The following is a 13731-nucleotide window of genomic DNA, read 5'->3' as shown; positions in this document are numbered from 1 at the left end:
ATATATGTAAGATTTTTAAGATTTGACGCCGGTAATTAACGGTGTAATTTCTTCCAGTCGGTTATATATATATAAATACATGTATATATATAAATACATGTATATATATATATATATATATATAGGAAGTTTGCGAGTCGATTTTCGCGTGGAACAGTGCTCAATACGTTGAAGCAGAGCACAGAAACAAAGCGTTGCTACGCAACAGCTGAACTTTAAAGTTTTTAAGTTTACCGCGTATTATGCAAATTTTCCTAGTATATAAACGATAGTCACATGAATATTCTTTCATTAAACCCTTGAAGAGTGAAGCGATTCACGAAACAGGCTTGTCGGGAAATGTAGTTACGTCCTTTTTTCCTCTCATAATATTTATATATAGCTCTTTGGCATACAAAGCTTCGCTTTCATGTCCAAATTGAGCACTCTACTAGGATGAGTCATTGCTGCTAGCATTATGCATGCTCACTAGTTTATCTAGTTTGAGCACTCTGGCATGGCTTAGATGATACCACACGTGTGAGATCACTTGGGGTGGCTATATAGCCTTACCTCCGTCCTAGCATCAGCACTGCACTGATGAGGCCCAGAAGGCCGAAACAGTACTGTCTGCAGTTAGTTATATATATACATATATATATATATATATATATATATATATATATATATATATATGTATATAACTAACTGCAGACAGTACTGTTTCGGCCTTCTGGGCCTCATCAGTGCAGTGCTAACGCTAGGATGGAGGTAAGGCAATATAGCCACCCCAAGTGATCTCACACATGTGGGATCACTTAAGCCATGCCAGAGTGCTCAAACTAGAAGAACTAGTGAGCATGCATAATGCTAGCAGCAATGACTCATCCTAGTAGAGTGCTCAATTTGGACATGAAAGCAAAGCTTTGTATGCCAAAGAGCTATATGTATATATAGCTATATAAGAGCTATATGTATATATATATGCATGCTCACTAGTTTTTCTAGTTTGAGCACTCTGGCATGGCTTAGATGATCCCACATATGTGAGATCACTTGGGGTGGCTATATGGTCTCACCCCCATCCTAGCATCAGCACTGCACTGATGAGGCCCAGAAGGCCGAAACAGTACTGTCTGCAGTTAGTTATAGTTATATTTATATATATATATATATATATATATATATATATATATATATATATGATTTTACGCCAATAACAAACGGCGTAATTTCTTCCAGTCGGTAATATATGTATGTAAGATTGTATGTCAGTAACTAACGGCGTAATTTCCTCCAGTCGGTGGCGTATATATAAGTAAGATTTTACACCAGTAACTAACGGCGTAATTTTATTCAGTCGGTACAAGAATCCGCTTTTGTTGCGAGTGCCATTAATGAACTTCCAAGTCTGGAATGTATTTCAGAAGTACACGCGCCTTCAGAAGTGATAAACCCATTATCCGTTTCCATTCAGAACTCAGAAAAAAACGCTTGATTTTGGATCTCCGTCAGTTTAATCAGGTACAAGGTCTTTAGGTACAAGTTTAGATGCGAAGATGTTTTCAGTTGCAAGGGAGCTGTTGAGCCCTGGAGATTGTACGTTTTCTTTTGCTTTAAAATCTAGCCACCATCATGTTGAGGTTTTTTCATACCACAGGCAGTATCTTCCGTTTTCTTGGACATTTTCATTCGGATTCATCAGATGTTTTCAATTTGAAGTCTCGCTTTTCGGCCTTAGCTCCGCGCCCTATTTATCACTAAGCTTCCTAAACTTTTAGTTAAGAAATGGAGAACGGAGGGCAAGTCCACAGTCGTTTATCTCAGTTGACAACAGCTTGGATTCTGCTGCCAATTATGTCGAAGCTAAAATTACCAGTTTGGCGGTTCACACTGATTTGTTGAAGTCCGGTTTTCTTCCTAATGCAGAAAAATCCATTTGGGATCTAGCCCAAGATATCATCTGGCTCAGAACTGTTATAAACACCTCAGAATGCCTCATCTCTGCGACGGATAGCGGAATTTATCAATCTCTGACACAGGATTTATTATTTCTTTTGGGGTCGAAGGACTCCCTTTTTCAGGTTCGGAAGCTCGCAAGTGTGTGCAGTAAAAAAATTTTTCGCTTAGGAACTGCGTCGGGAACGTAACTAGGCTCATGACCAGAGATACTTTTGCTGTTGTTAACTCTATTTCAAATTGGAATTCCCTTGTCTCTCTAACCCCTAAATGCATAAATGAATTAAACTTTTGGAAAGACAATCTTGCTACCATCAACTGTGTGCCTTTGTGGCCCGTGAATCGCAAACCAACGAAAATTGAAATCAGATGCGACTAATTCAGCCTGCGGAAGTTGAATTCAGTTCAAAGAAAAAATCTTTCACCAGAATTGGTCAGATTTAGAGAGCTCTCGGAGCTCCGAATTTCGTGGGCTTCTTGCCGTTTCACTGTCTGTACAAGCGTTTATAGACTCCCTCGAGGCACAGACTGTCGTGCGGTACACAGATAATCAGATCGTTGTCTGCATCGCGAACATTGGTTCTAAGGTTCCAGCCCTACAGAAAACAGCTCTTCATATCCATCGATGTTGTCTCATTAGAGCCATCAGTGCTGATCAGTATTATTTCGTGTTCCTGCACGTTTTTATGACTACTGTGCTTTGGAAGCACGGGCCAGAGGCCCTTGAGATGCATCATTGAGGAGTCCGCTTGTTGCATTCAGTAACACTTAGAAGTTGTATATATTTATTTTTTAGTATAGGCCAGACGTCCTTGAGATGCACCCTTGGAGGGTCTGCTTGTTGTATTCAGTTACAGTTAAAAATTGTTGATTTTTGTTTTCCAGTACGGGCAAAAGGCCCTTGAGATGCACCCTTGGTATGTCTGCTTGTTGTATTCAGTTAGGCTTAAAAGTTGTTGATTTTTGTTTTACAGTACGGGCTAGAGCCCCTTAAGGTGCACCCTTGAGGGGTCTGCCGTTTTGCAGCTTTATAAGCTTACGAGTAAGGGTCCATGTTCGATGATTTTTCGCTACGTACATACAAGGACTTGCCGGCCTTCCGACAAGTCCGGCTTCCGTATGTCCTTGTATTTATTAATTATCATATGTTGTCGCACGGGCTCTTTTCGTTGTCTCTCGTTTTCTTTTGTATTGTTTGGTGTATTCTCCCTAGATATTTTTGATACAGATTTCTGGTGCACGCATCAACCAGTCTCACGTGAAGTTGCCTCGTTGATGGAGAAATTGAAATTCACTGCGCTAGCCTCCAGGGCATGCGGAACCTCGATCAATTACACAAGAGTTTTCAACAGATGAAGATCTTTTGCTGCAGACGTCTTAGATATCTTCTTCTCTGGGTTTTGGCCTTCTGGAAGCTCCGTCGACTAGCAGGTCAACCAGCTGAAACAAAAGCTTCTAGTGTAGCGCGCGTGGGACCGCGGTTAGGGGGTTTGAAATAGTGACCGGTTAATTATGCGTGTCATTCTACGGTCGGCCTCGCCGCGTCATCTTGCTCTGTTTAGTTTAGTTTAACTTACTCTGTTAGCCTTTATCTCGTTACCATCCGTGGTATAGTGGTCCCTATGTTTCTTAGCTATTTCATGTAGCGTCTCGTTTCTGCTCATGTTCATGTTATTAGGCTTTATTTTATTTGTGTAGAGGAGGCAAATTTCTCATTTACGTGAACGACATACCTAACATCATCACATCTAGCGTCAAGTTATTTGCTAACGATACTGAAAATCTATATATCGACAGATAATAAAAGTGGAAGATTTTATTTCTTTACAACCAGATCTAACCACCCTCGATCTAGGGACGGATTGCTGGGGGGTTAAATGTAATCTTAGCAAATGTGAGGTCACGAGAATCACTCATAACAAGGAAAAGTACCACACGGTACCAAGTCTCAGGTACTGAGCTAAGAATTGTATCTAACGATAAAGATCTTGGATCTGACCAAAACATGTTGAAGAAACAGTTCACAAAGCAAACAAGGTACTTGGCATACTTAAACGCACCATAGGCAGTAAAAATAAGGACATCTTTTTAGAAAAACTGCTCGGTGCGAGCATTTAAAACTTTGTATTACATTCCTTGGCCGTCCACTGCAAAACAGCAGCGTGAAATCACCAAAATTTGTGTGGCCTTAGAACGGAAACTCCGACGGTGGATCATCAGAGTTTCCATTTGGAACTCACTGCTGTTCACATCTGTTATTCTCAGCTTGGGGTGTAGCGCAGTAAGAGACGGTAAACACATTCAGCCATATGCGAAATTCTAACTAACGATATAAATTCATTTTTTAATCGACTTCTTCCTCGGCGTCGCCGACCTGAGTGTTGAAGGTCCCTAAAAACATTGACCAGTTTCGTACACAGACCTCCCACGGCCATGCGGTTGCAGTTACCGTTACACTGGGGTAGAATCTGGGAATGAGATTATACAAAGACGTACACTGACCTGTTATGCAAAAAATGATCTGCTGATAGATAATGGCATTCAAAAATGTTTTCGAATTTTGGTTAAAGGAGAAAGCTTTCTATGATTTGAATGATCTGACTTTGCTTCCTAAAAGTTCTGGTTGCGAGCAATTTGAAATTCTTAGCGAAATGATATGACCATACGGTGGACCGAACAAACTTGTAACAATCTCAGTCCTTGAAATGCGTCAACCACTTTAAAATCTCTAAACAATGAAATGACACAAATTAAAATTGTTCATTCAACTGTGCCGTTGAACTATTTAGCTTCACGTTATTCTATTCAAACTGTTTGGTTTCCGCAATGGCCAATACCAAGTCACTTATTCAATTGTAACAAAATTAGGAAGGAAGTTAAAGTATCAACCGCAAACCGTTTAACCGGAAGAAGCAACCACTTGTTTGTGACCTTCACATTATGTTTTATCGATATTGTTTGACATTTGAGTGAACTTCGGCCGCTTTAATTTCGCATCTTCCCTCTCTAGAAAGAGGAAGAATGTTTAAAATTTTTCCATTTTTTAAGTCTTCAATGTTTTCACAAACTATCCGTTTCGTGTGATCAAAATATCAAATTACGCAAAGTAAGACCCGAGAATAACCTGGACAGCTAAGGATGGCGAGTACTGACGTGAGTGGAAACGACCAACTTGAATATCTATGCTAATTTTGACATGATATTCGAACCGTAATTTCGGTATGCTTCAGGTGTCTGTCTGATTTCTTTTCATGCTAGGCTGTAATGGAGATTACGTCTTGCTAACTTTTTTTATGGTTGGGCTTAGCTATCATGATACTTTACAGGCCCATCGAATAAAGGAAGGTAACTGTCCAATATTTCCGTGGTTTTGATTTTCAGTCGCAAGTTTTGAAAAATGGTCTGTTTGCATAACTCGATGGTTGAAGGAAACTACTTAAAACAGTGGAGGGAACCCTCCTGAAGTCGATGAAACCACCAACCTCGTCCCTAGGGCTTTTTGAGATAGCCAGATGTTTCTTCAGGGTGACTGCAATTATTGAAAACTGATAGAGAGACTCGTAAAGTTGATGTAGACACTTCACGGAAGACAGCTCATCATCAGGCCAAAGGGCAGAAAGAACAATGAACAGTCAGGCATGGGTGCTTTAATCCTTTATACTCTAAGAGCGATAAGCATCTAATTTCTTCCAACACTATAACCCCTTGAATCAACTTTTAAGGTTGTGAGAATAAAAGAAATGATTGTGAACTCAAAAGTTCTTGATTATTAAACAAATTCTCCTTGTAATTGTCATAGGACATCTATGAAGGATTGTAGGAAGAATTTGCATACTGATGACACGGTGTAAAGGGTTAAGACACCCACATTCTTAATGAGAAAAGGAGCTCAACAAGAGTAGAGTTAAAAAAAAACGTAACGATATCAGGTAGAAGAAGGAGTCTCCACATACGAACATGTGGCTATCTCTCCTTGTTCGTGACGGGAAGTATTTACTTGAGTGTTGTTCACTGTTTGTGGATTGACTTCCTTTAATTTGTGTCCTATTAAGTTTGGAACGCGGAATATTATTGCATTGGCGTCCGGTCATTGACAGATCTCTCCATACATTTGCAGTCCGAGTGGTGAACAGAATCAGTTGCAGTTGTTTCGCAAGCTGGTCAGTACAGTAACACGTCTGTCAATGCAGGAACGGTGAGTATAACTCAGGGTTATTTCATCAACGACGCTGGAGCTCAGCGGAAAGGCACTTTCAAATTATACAAATCTCTTTCCCTTTTCCTTTCCACATAAAATTCCCATCTTCATAAACCCGTCAATTCCACAAGATGCCTACAGAAACTTTAAGCATTCATCCCAGTGATCTGGCCTGGTCGCCTTGACTTTCATTTTTCTGAAGTTCACAGTTTGCTAACAAATCACCCTATTTAAAGAAAAAAATTGTAGTTGGTAGATTGTAATTGTAATCGTAGTTGGTAGACCAACACTTGTTAGCTCTTGCCAAGCCTGTTCTCTTAGCTTGACACTCGCTGTCTCGTATTTCGCCTAAACCTAAATTGTTTGTAATAACATCTTAATCTTATCTCTCCTTGTTGATGGTCCCCTTTGAGAAATTTTAAAATTCTGCATTTTGACGCCATCTAAAGTAATGCGTGCACAACAGTGCGCTGATGACGGGTTACAATTTCCGTTTGGTAATTGTGACGCACTCACCCAGAAGTTTGAGGTTATTTAACTATGTAGAAATTATGTTCTGGAACAGACGTTGCATATCTGTTGTCTTAATTTTATGGTTGATTAGATCCCATATCTCAAGGACTGAACAACGCGCTAAAATTTTCTTTCCCGTCTTTATTTACTCTTTGTTCACCGTCTACGAAAGCAAACTTGCTTTTATCTTCGTCAATTTGAGGAAGGAATTTCGATTGATGTCTTCTATAACCGAAAAAAAAATCGATTAACCTTTTCACTCAGGCTCCCAAGATCTGATTGTTAATTCTCCTCTCTAGCTGCTACACATTTTCATGTAAATCAGTTCCAAGAATTTGGTGTCAGATCAAGATAACGTCTATCTGATAAGTCCTAGTATTCTCATTTCCTGTTCGCTGGATAAATTATGCAAATCATACGGAGGAGTTACATATTAAACACTCCTGGGAGTTAAAAGGCCAACATGGACCATATGCAATGTCCTCGTGTTATATTCTTTCTTGTGATAATTGGTGTTCGCTAAATGAAATAGAGGGTTATACTTAACCCAAAGCAATGTTTGGTATTGGTTGAACAATTTCACTTTACGTGGGCCTGACGTAAGTGACGAGTTTTAACCCTAAAAGAATAATATCCTCACTAAGCCATACGGAAATCATTCAGGTGCAAATCTATTAAGGAGGGAGGACATTTTTTTTGTAAAGACAAGGGGGGTAAGATGTCTCGACCACTGGTTTTAAACTGGTGTTATGCGTAGATCCTACAAGTTTGGATCTAAAAGGTGGTAGGGTTCCGTTGGTGTTTGTAACTAACAATAAGTTTTTACACTTTCAGACAACATGACGTCTAATAAAACTGGTTTGGCTTTTTCTGGTGGTGGCATTCGGTCAGCGGCACTATGCTCTGGGGTCCTGCGCAGGCTGCTAAAGGATAAAGCGAAAGTAGACTATCTGAGCTGCGTGTCAGGGGGTGGTTACACGGGCACATCCTTTTTGGATTGGAAATACAGAAAAGAGAAGAAAACAGAGGACAGCGAAGAATGGCATGAAGAGTTCTTTGACAACATGCGACAAAGAGCTGGTTATTTTTGTAACTGGGAGAGGCCACGTCAAGGAGTCCTTGATACGATTGTGATGTTCCTCCTCGTACTCACTGTCACCGTCATTGAACCGATTGTCATATATGGATCATACGCATTTCCACTTGCCTTCATCATCGATTACCTCTTCGGAAAGTTACTTCGAGCTAAAGTGGATTGTGATCACGTTGTATCAACCCCTTCTCCAAGTAACACAAATACTACGGCGCAAGAAATCCGGAAACACTGTATTTCTCGTCAAAAAACCGTAGCTTTCTCTATGATTTCCCTGTTTTCAGTTCTGCTCGTGTTATTTGTCATCTTCTATATTCTGTCGCAAAAGTTATCCAGGAGGAAGTCTAAATATTTCAGACTTTTATCACTAATTTCCTTCTTACTTCTTTCTCTTACTTTCCTCCCATTTGCAATCCACGATTTTTTCATTGAAATCCCCCTGTGGAGTCGGGCGATCATCGTAGTAATTGGTGTGGTTCTATGGTTCCTCCTACCTCTGTTGCGGGACAAAACGTCCTACGGCATTCTAATCTATCTCTATTCTTACATCATCTACTGGAAAGTGTACGAAGCCAAGGTTGTTGGTGTTGTGTATTCTGATGGGCTGTTTAATAGGCTGCTTTTTGCCTCTGGGTTTATTATGTGGTTTGTTCCCTACCTGGCACAATCACGGAAAAGGCTCAGCCATGTCTTCAACAGGTAAGACTCAAAAAAGTGATCCGCAGAAGAGAAAAGTAAGGTCGGTACTGGAGCCAAGTGCCCCCCCCCCCCCTCCAAGCCGGAGCTTATCCCGGCTATCTTAGCATAACTAGGAGTACTTCTACTCTCCCAGGGAAAGATGTCAGTTGATCACAAGGTAATCCCCAAGAATTTCATCAGGCTTCCCTGAAAATTCGCTGCTACCCATTTCTATTCCTGTGTGGAGAGAGGAACTGTGATAGTTAAGTGTTTCGCCCAAGAACACACCACATTGACCCGGCCAGATCTCGAACCCAGACCTCTCGATCTCCAGAATTAGAAGTTCAGCGCAATAACATTTAGGCCACAGCGTTTAATATATCCGCAGAATGTTTACTATATAATGATTACTAACTTAATCACTTTTAACTCTACCACTTTGCAGATGGAGACTTCAGAAGGCATTTTACTCAAAGGAAAGTTTAGCTACCAAGGGATGTCTGGAAATACTCCATGACATTTTCTGCCCTTTATGGACATGTCTAAAGAGAAAACAGAAGCAGTGGTCGTATCATAGAGAACAGAGAGCTAGCGTTGCTTTTTTGGAGAATGACATTGATCCAGCAAACAAAAGATCTTTGAACCTGGCAGATCTCAGAGACCTAGAGCCTGAATATATATCAAACATGACCATCCACAGCTGGAAGAAAGAGGAAGATTCTGACTCAGATGATAATCTCCTGACAATGTCGCCTACCACAATAGAACGTTTAGATCGAGATCCATCGACTGTCGATCCATTTAAGGATAGGCTGAGGCCTCGAGATATAGAGTTGTCAGACGCCATGGCGACGTCTGCAGCAGCGATTTCCGGGTACGACGATAACCTCGAGGTACTCCGCCTTTCCACGATTCTTGGACTCGAAATGGGAGCCTCAATGATCAGCAACCTCGAGGCAATTAAAAAAGAGGGATGGCTCATGAAGGTGAGAAGTTGTTAACCAGGGATCAGATAAATTTCATCTTACAATAACTCCAGCGGGACTGCTGTAGAGTTTTGGTCTTCTCAGGGAGTTTCTCTCTGAGAATGATATTCGTTTGGCAATACCATGCTGAGTGCACCCCAATGCAGTTGCGATCAGTTGCTCTGACGGAACAGGAGGGGGGAGCTTCGGGGAAGGCAGGATTTTAAGGGAATCATAGGGTTTTCAGGGGGGGAGAGATCATTCGTTACCAACAGATTATAAAGGACAAACATTACGTGTCTTCCCATAAAGCCTTATGGGAAGATCTGGTAAATTTTATTGTGACACCTCAAAAATCTATCCAACCACTCCCCCCATCGCCCCCTCCCCTCACCCCTTCCCCCTGATAAATAATGACCGATCTCTAAGCATAATATTTGCTTGGTAAGTACATATCATGTTGAAACAGAGTAACAGTAAGGTGACTTCCTTGATTCTGTCATTAATTAATGCTTCAGGCCTGCATGTATCTTTTTCTCTTTACAACAGTTCCTCCCAATTCTCATCAACATTCTCCGTGGTCTTCCATTGATCGCTGTACCAGCCGTTTACTATAGCAGAGGAGATGTGTTGTCAATTAAAGCAGGAGTGTTCACATTCTTTGCAATTCACCTCATGTTGGCTTGCATTGGAGCTCTCGCTGATACAGGAGCTCCGAACCCAAACTTATGGGAGAAGATAGCCAGGTAAGGATTGTATAAATCTTAGCACCTTACGATGATGTGGATAGACCCAAACCTAAATACTCATTAATGCCAATCTGAACAATGGGAAATATTCGAAGGAGCCTGGGAGAACTCGTGGTAAATTGTTCAATGCAACCAGCCTTAAGGGCAAGAAAAATAAGCACAAAAAAATTGGTTTTCCTAACTGATTAGTTCAGAGGGTGGTCCAGAATTTTGAGTAAAACTAAAGCAACTCTTGTGTTCCTTTGACACACCACTGGAATCGCTATAAATGATAAGTTGAAGAAGCCAAAAACGTTCATGCCTCAGTTATGGCGACCAGATTAATCCTGATCGGAAGTTAATTGAAATGAAAGCTTTCTATAATTATATATAATATATATGATCATTGTGGTTACTTTATAAATCGTCATACAACTTGAGCCCTCTCGAATTACAGAGAGGGTTAAAATTCTCAGCTTATAGTTTGAAAACTTCAGATTTAGAATCTCTTTATGGTGGCTCATTTACATTATCAACTCAGTTGACAAAACCAAATCATCTTGTAATACCTTCCACCGATGCAGCATCACAGTTTCTTTAGAAACTTACCCCCTTTAAAAAAGTGTATATTATGTTATTTTACCAAGGTGGTTCATCGTGCACGTGTCCTTTGTGAAGTTCGTGAGAGAGGGCCTTAACATTGAAAACATCGGACCCATGCCTTCTCCCGTCATGCTACTCAGCGATGGAGGCCACGTGGAAAATCTTGCTATTTTGCCATTGTTAAAGAAGAAACTCAAGAAAATTATTGTGGTGGATGGCGGTTACTATTTCAATGAGAAGAAGTATGGAAAAGACCTACTAAGAGCACTGATGCTGGCTAGAAGAGACCTGAACTGTTCATTTATTGGCCAGGGCGGTCGTGACGTCATTTCAGACCTGTTGGAGAATTTCGTGAGGCTTCAGCAACCAGATGAAAAAAAACCACGACATTTCAGGTACCTTGAGTTGGCGCAAGAGATAATGAGTTCCCATTTTTTCCACTGATTTGGGATAGCGAATCTATTCTTGGTTCTCGGATCCATGCTAAGGTTTGTGTCTTGCGCGAAGTTTGGACCGAGTTCACCATGTGCAATTATCTTCAGCTTTGAAAGAGGTTCTACACGACACAAAAATTACCACTGTAACAAAACTTCTTTAATGGCATAAAGTCAATGAAAGCTAGAGGATCTGAAATTTAAACAAGTTTATAATCTCTCGATTCAAAACAATAATTTTTTTATCCTTTTTTTCTTCTTTTTGCTAGATTTAAAGTTGAATACTATGAAAACGACCACAAATTTGGTGAAGGCGAAATTTTGTTCATTCGGCCAAGAGATCCGCGAAAAGGTGAAAAGAGCGAGTTCAAAACCTGGGAAGAGTTTGGTTTCCATCTGGACGCACGTGACTGGGGGAATAGTCCATATCTGAGCGAAGAAGACGTCGACAAGTTGACCTTCTGTTGTTGTGCATGTTGTAACAAAAAGTCCCGCCTAAGCGGTTTGTCTGAGCTCCTCTGCCACAAGTTCCCTAATCATAGTACAGCTAATCAATTCTTCACACCTTTAATGTTCTCCGCCTATCATCGTGAAGGCTTCCGAGCATGCGTTGAAGCGGAAGCTGCTGAATTTCTCAATGATAACCACGATGTCCTTGAAGTGTGATTGTTTCTCAACTGAGAGTGTGTGTATGTAGCCAACCCTTTCACTCCCAAGAGGTCATAAGTAATTCTCCTTACTGCCTGCCTTACGATTCTTATGATTTTAGTTCTGAGAATTTGATATTAGATCAAATAATAATCTCCTTGCTAAACTCTTTTCGTATTCTCATCACTTGTCTACTTGATGTTGTAGTGATATTGTAAGGAGAATTTGTAATTTGATCACTTGGGGGAGTTAAAGGGTGGTAGGTTTGTGTACATAGGTCAGATGGTATGCAGAATGAATTTTGCAGGCCTTAGTTTTTTAATGCCATCATTATTCCTCTGGGGATTATTTTTCACTTATTGCCCACGTTCACTAAATAGTGGACACAAGAAAGTCTAGTCTCGGTAAGAGTTAAAAGAGACAATCGCTTCTGTGTGACCTGTACTTCCTGTGTGATCAATATTATTTGACATTTGAGTGAACTTCGGCCGCTTTGCTTTAGTTTTAGCCTTTCTCTAATATTAACGGCGGGTAAAATTTTCAAATAATAACAAAGTGTGCGTAATCTCAGTAATACCCTTTTTAACTCGTAGATACGCGAGAGCATAGAAACGAGTTGTTGTGAGCACTTTGGGATATGCAAATTAACGTCGACTCTTCAATAAATCGTTGCCGAGCACGTGACCATAATCTTGCCGGTGTTGTTTTGATCAAATAACGATATTTTTCTCAAAACACACGACGACTTCCCATTTCAAGAAATGCTTTTCCAATTAATTTCTATTTCATCCTTATAAAAAGTACAAGCATATGCGTGTACTGAAAAGCAAAAGGGAAATTCAAAACTACGAGAAATTGCGATAAATCGGTCTCTTCTGCAACACGCGGGTTTTTTGGTGCAACATGCGTGTGTTTCCCATAAGTTACAAGTACTTTACGCACGTGGAAATGCTTCAATCACGGTATGAGCAGTGCACGGTAGAATGGTTATTGTCAACGTGGAGTGATTATGTGCGATATTTGCTTCATCACTCTTTGCCATTTCTACCACTTAAATATTAATTCAGAGAAGGGGGTCAAGGGGGATGAGTGTTAAAATTCCTAGAGATAGGCTAACAATGTGCCGATGGATAGGGTCGCATTTTCACGACTGCATGGGGTTGCATTTTCAGCTATTTCAGGAGCCCATTACCCGGAGCCTCTATACCAATTGTACCCTTAAGTCAACCCTGTCGCGTATCTCCCTATCTTTAGAACTGAGATATGTGGGGGGTTCTTCAATTTCCCGCGAAAACACGCCGACTTTCCGCGTTTTTCGCCATTATTAGAGTGATTTAGCAAGAGGACGGGAACGTCATTTCAGAACGGGAAAGCGCGCGAATAGTCTGGACACGACTCTACTTCGACTTGCGGTGTTAGCGTTGCCGTTCTCCCTAACAAGTTCAGGGCCCAGTTTTTCGAAAGCCGATTAGCGCTAACCCAGGGTTAAATTTTAATCTGGGTTTCTATACTTCTTTTTTCGATAGCCTTTTTGGGATCATTTTCTCTTTCGGAGCATCCTATCATCAAATTGTTGACAAAATGAATTCTACTGAATTTTCCTTAAAAGCTTCCAGAGCTGAAATCCGATTTCACTCTAACCCTGGGTTATCTAAACCCAGCTTTGAACGACCCAGCCCAGGACGTCATTACGCTATAGTGCATGGAGTGATATTTGAATATAATCTCTTGTTGAAGCCTTTGGTTCCCTGCGTTTGCGGCCTGTGTTTCATCTGAATCAACACGAGCATTTTTACCGTTGGTGAATATTAACTATGGCTTGTTGAATTCTTGATCGAAATGGGGAAGGGGAGTGAAGGAGGATAAGTCAAAAATAAAAGATAACAAGTACAACAGACCGATGATGGAATCTGTAAAGAGGAACATAACAATT

General features: G+C 40.6%; 1 protein-coding gene across 1 annotated transcript; it reads left to right on the top strand.

The window, feature by feature from the left end:
- Positions 1 to 5849: 5849 nt before the first annotated feature.
- LOC149035191 (uncharacterized) lies at positions 5850 to 12485 on the top strand. Its single transcript, XM_089192086.1, has 6 exons — positions 5850 to 6133; positions 7484 to 8441; positions 8866 to 9406; positions 9935 to 10131; positions 10761 to 11111; positions 11420 to 12485. The coding sequence occupies exons 2-6, from the start codon at positions 7489 to 7491 to the stop codon at positions 11814 to 11816; spliced, it is 2439 nt and encodes an 812-aa protein (XP_089048212.1). The 5' UTR covers positions 5850 to 6133; positions 7484 to 7488; the 3' UTR covers positions 11817 to 12485.
- Positions 12486 to 13731: the final 1246 nt, after the last annotated feature.

The sequence above is a fragment of the Pocillopora damicornis genome, chromosome 13, assembly GCF_964200805.1.
Source record: "Pocillopora damicornis chromosome 13, jaPocDami1.2, whole genome shotgun sequence".
NCBI lineage: Eukaryota > Metazoa > Cnidaria > Anthozoa > Scleractinia > Pocilloporidae > Pocillopora > Pocillopora damicornis.
The sequence above is the reverse complement of the archived record's forward strand: the minus strand, read 5'-3'. Positions and strand labels throughout refer to the sequence as shown.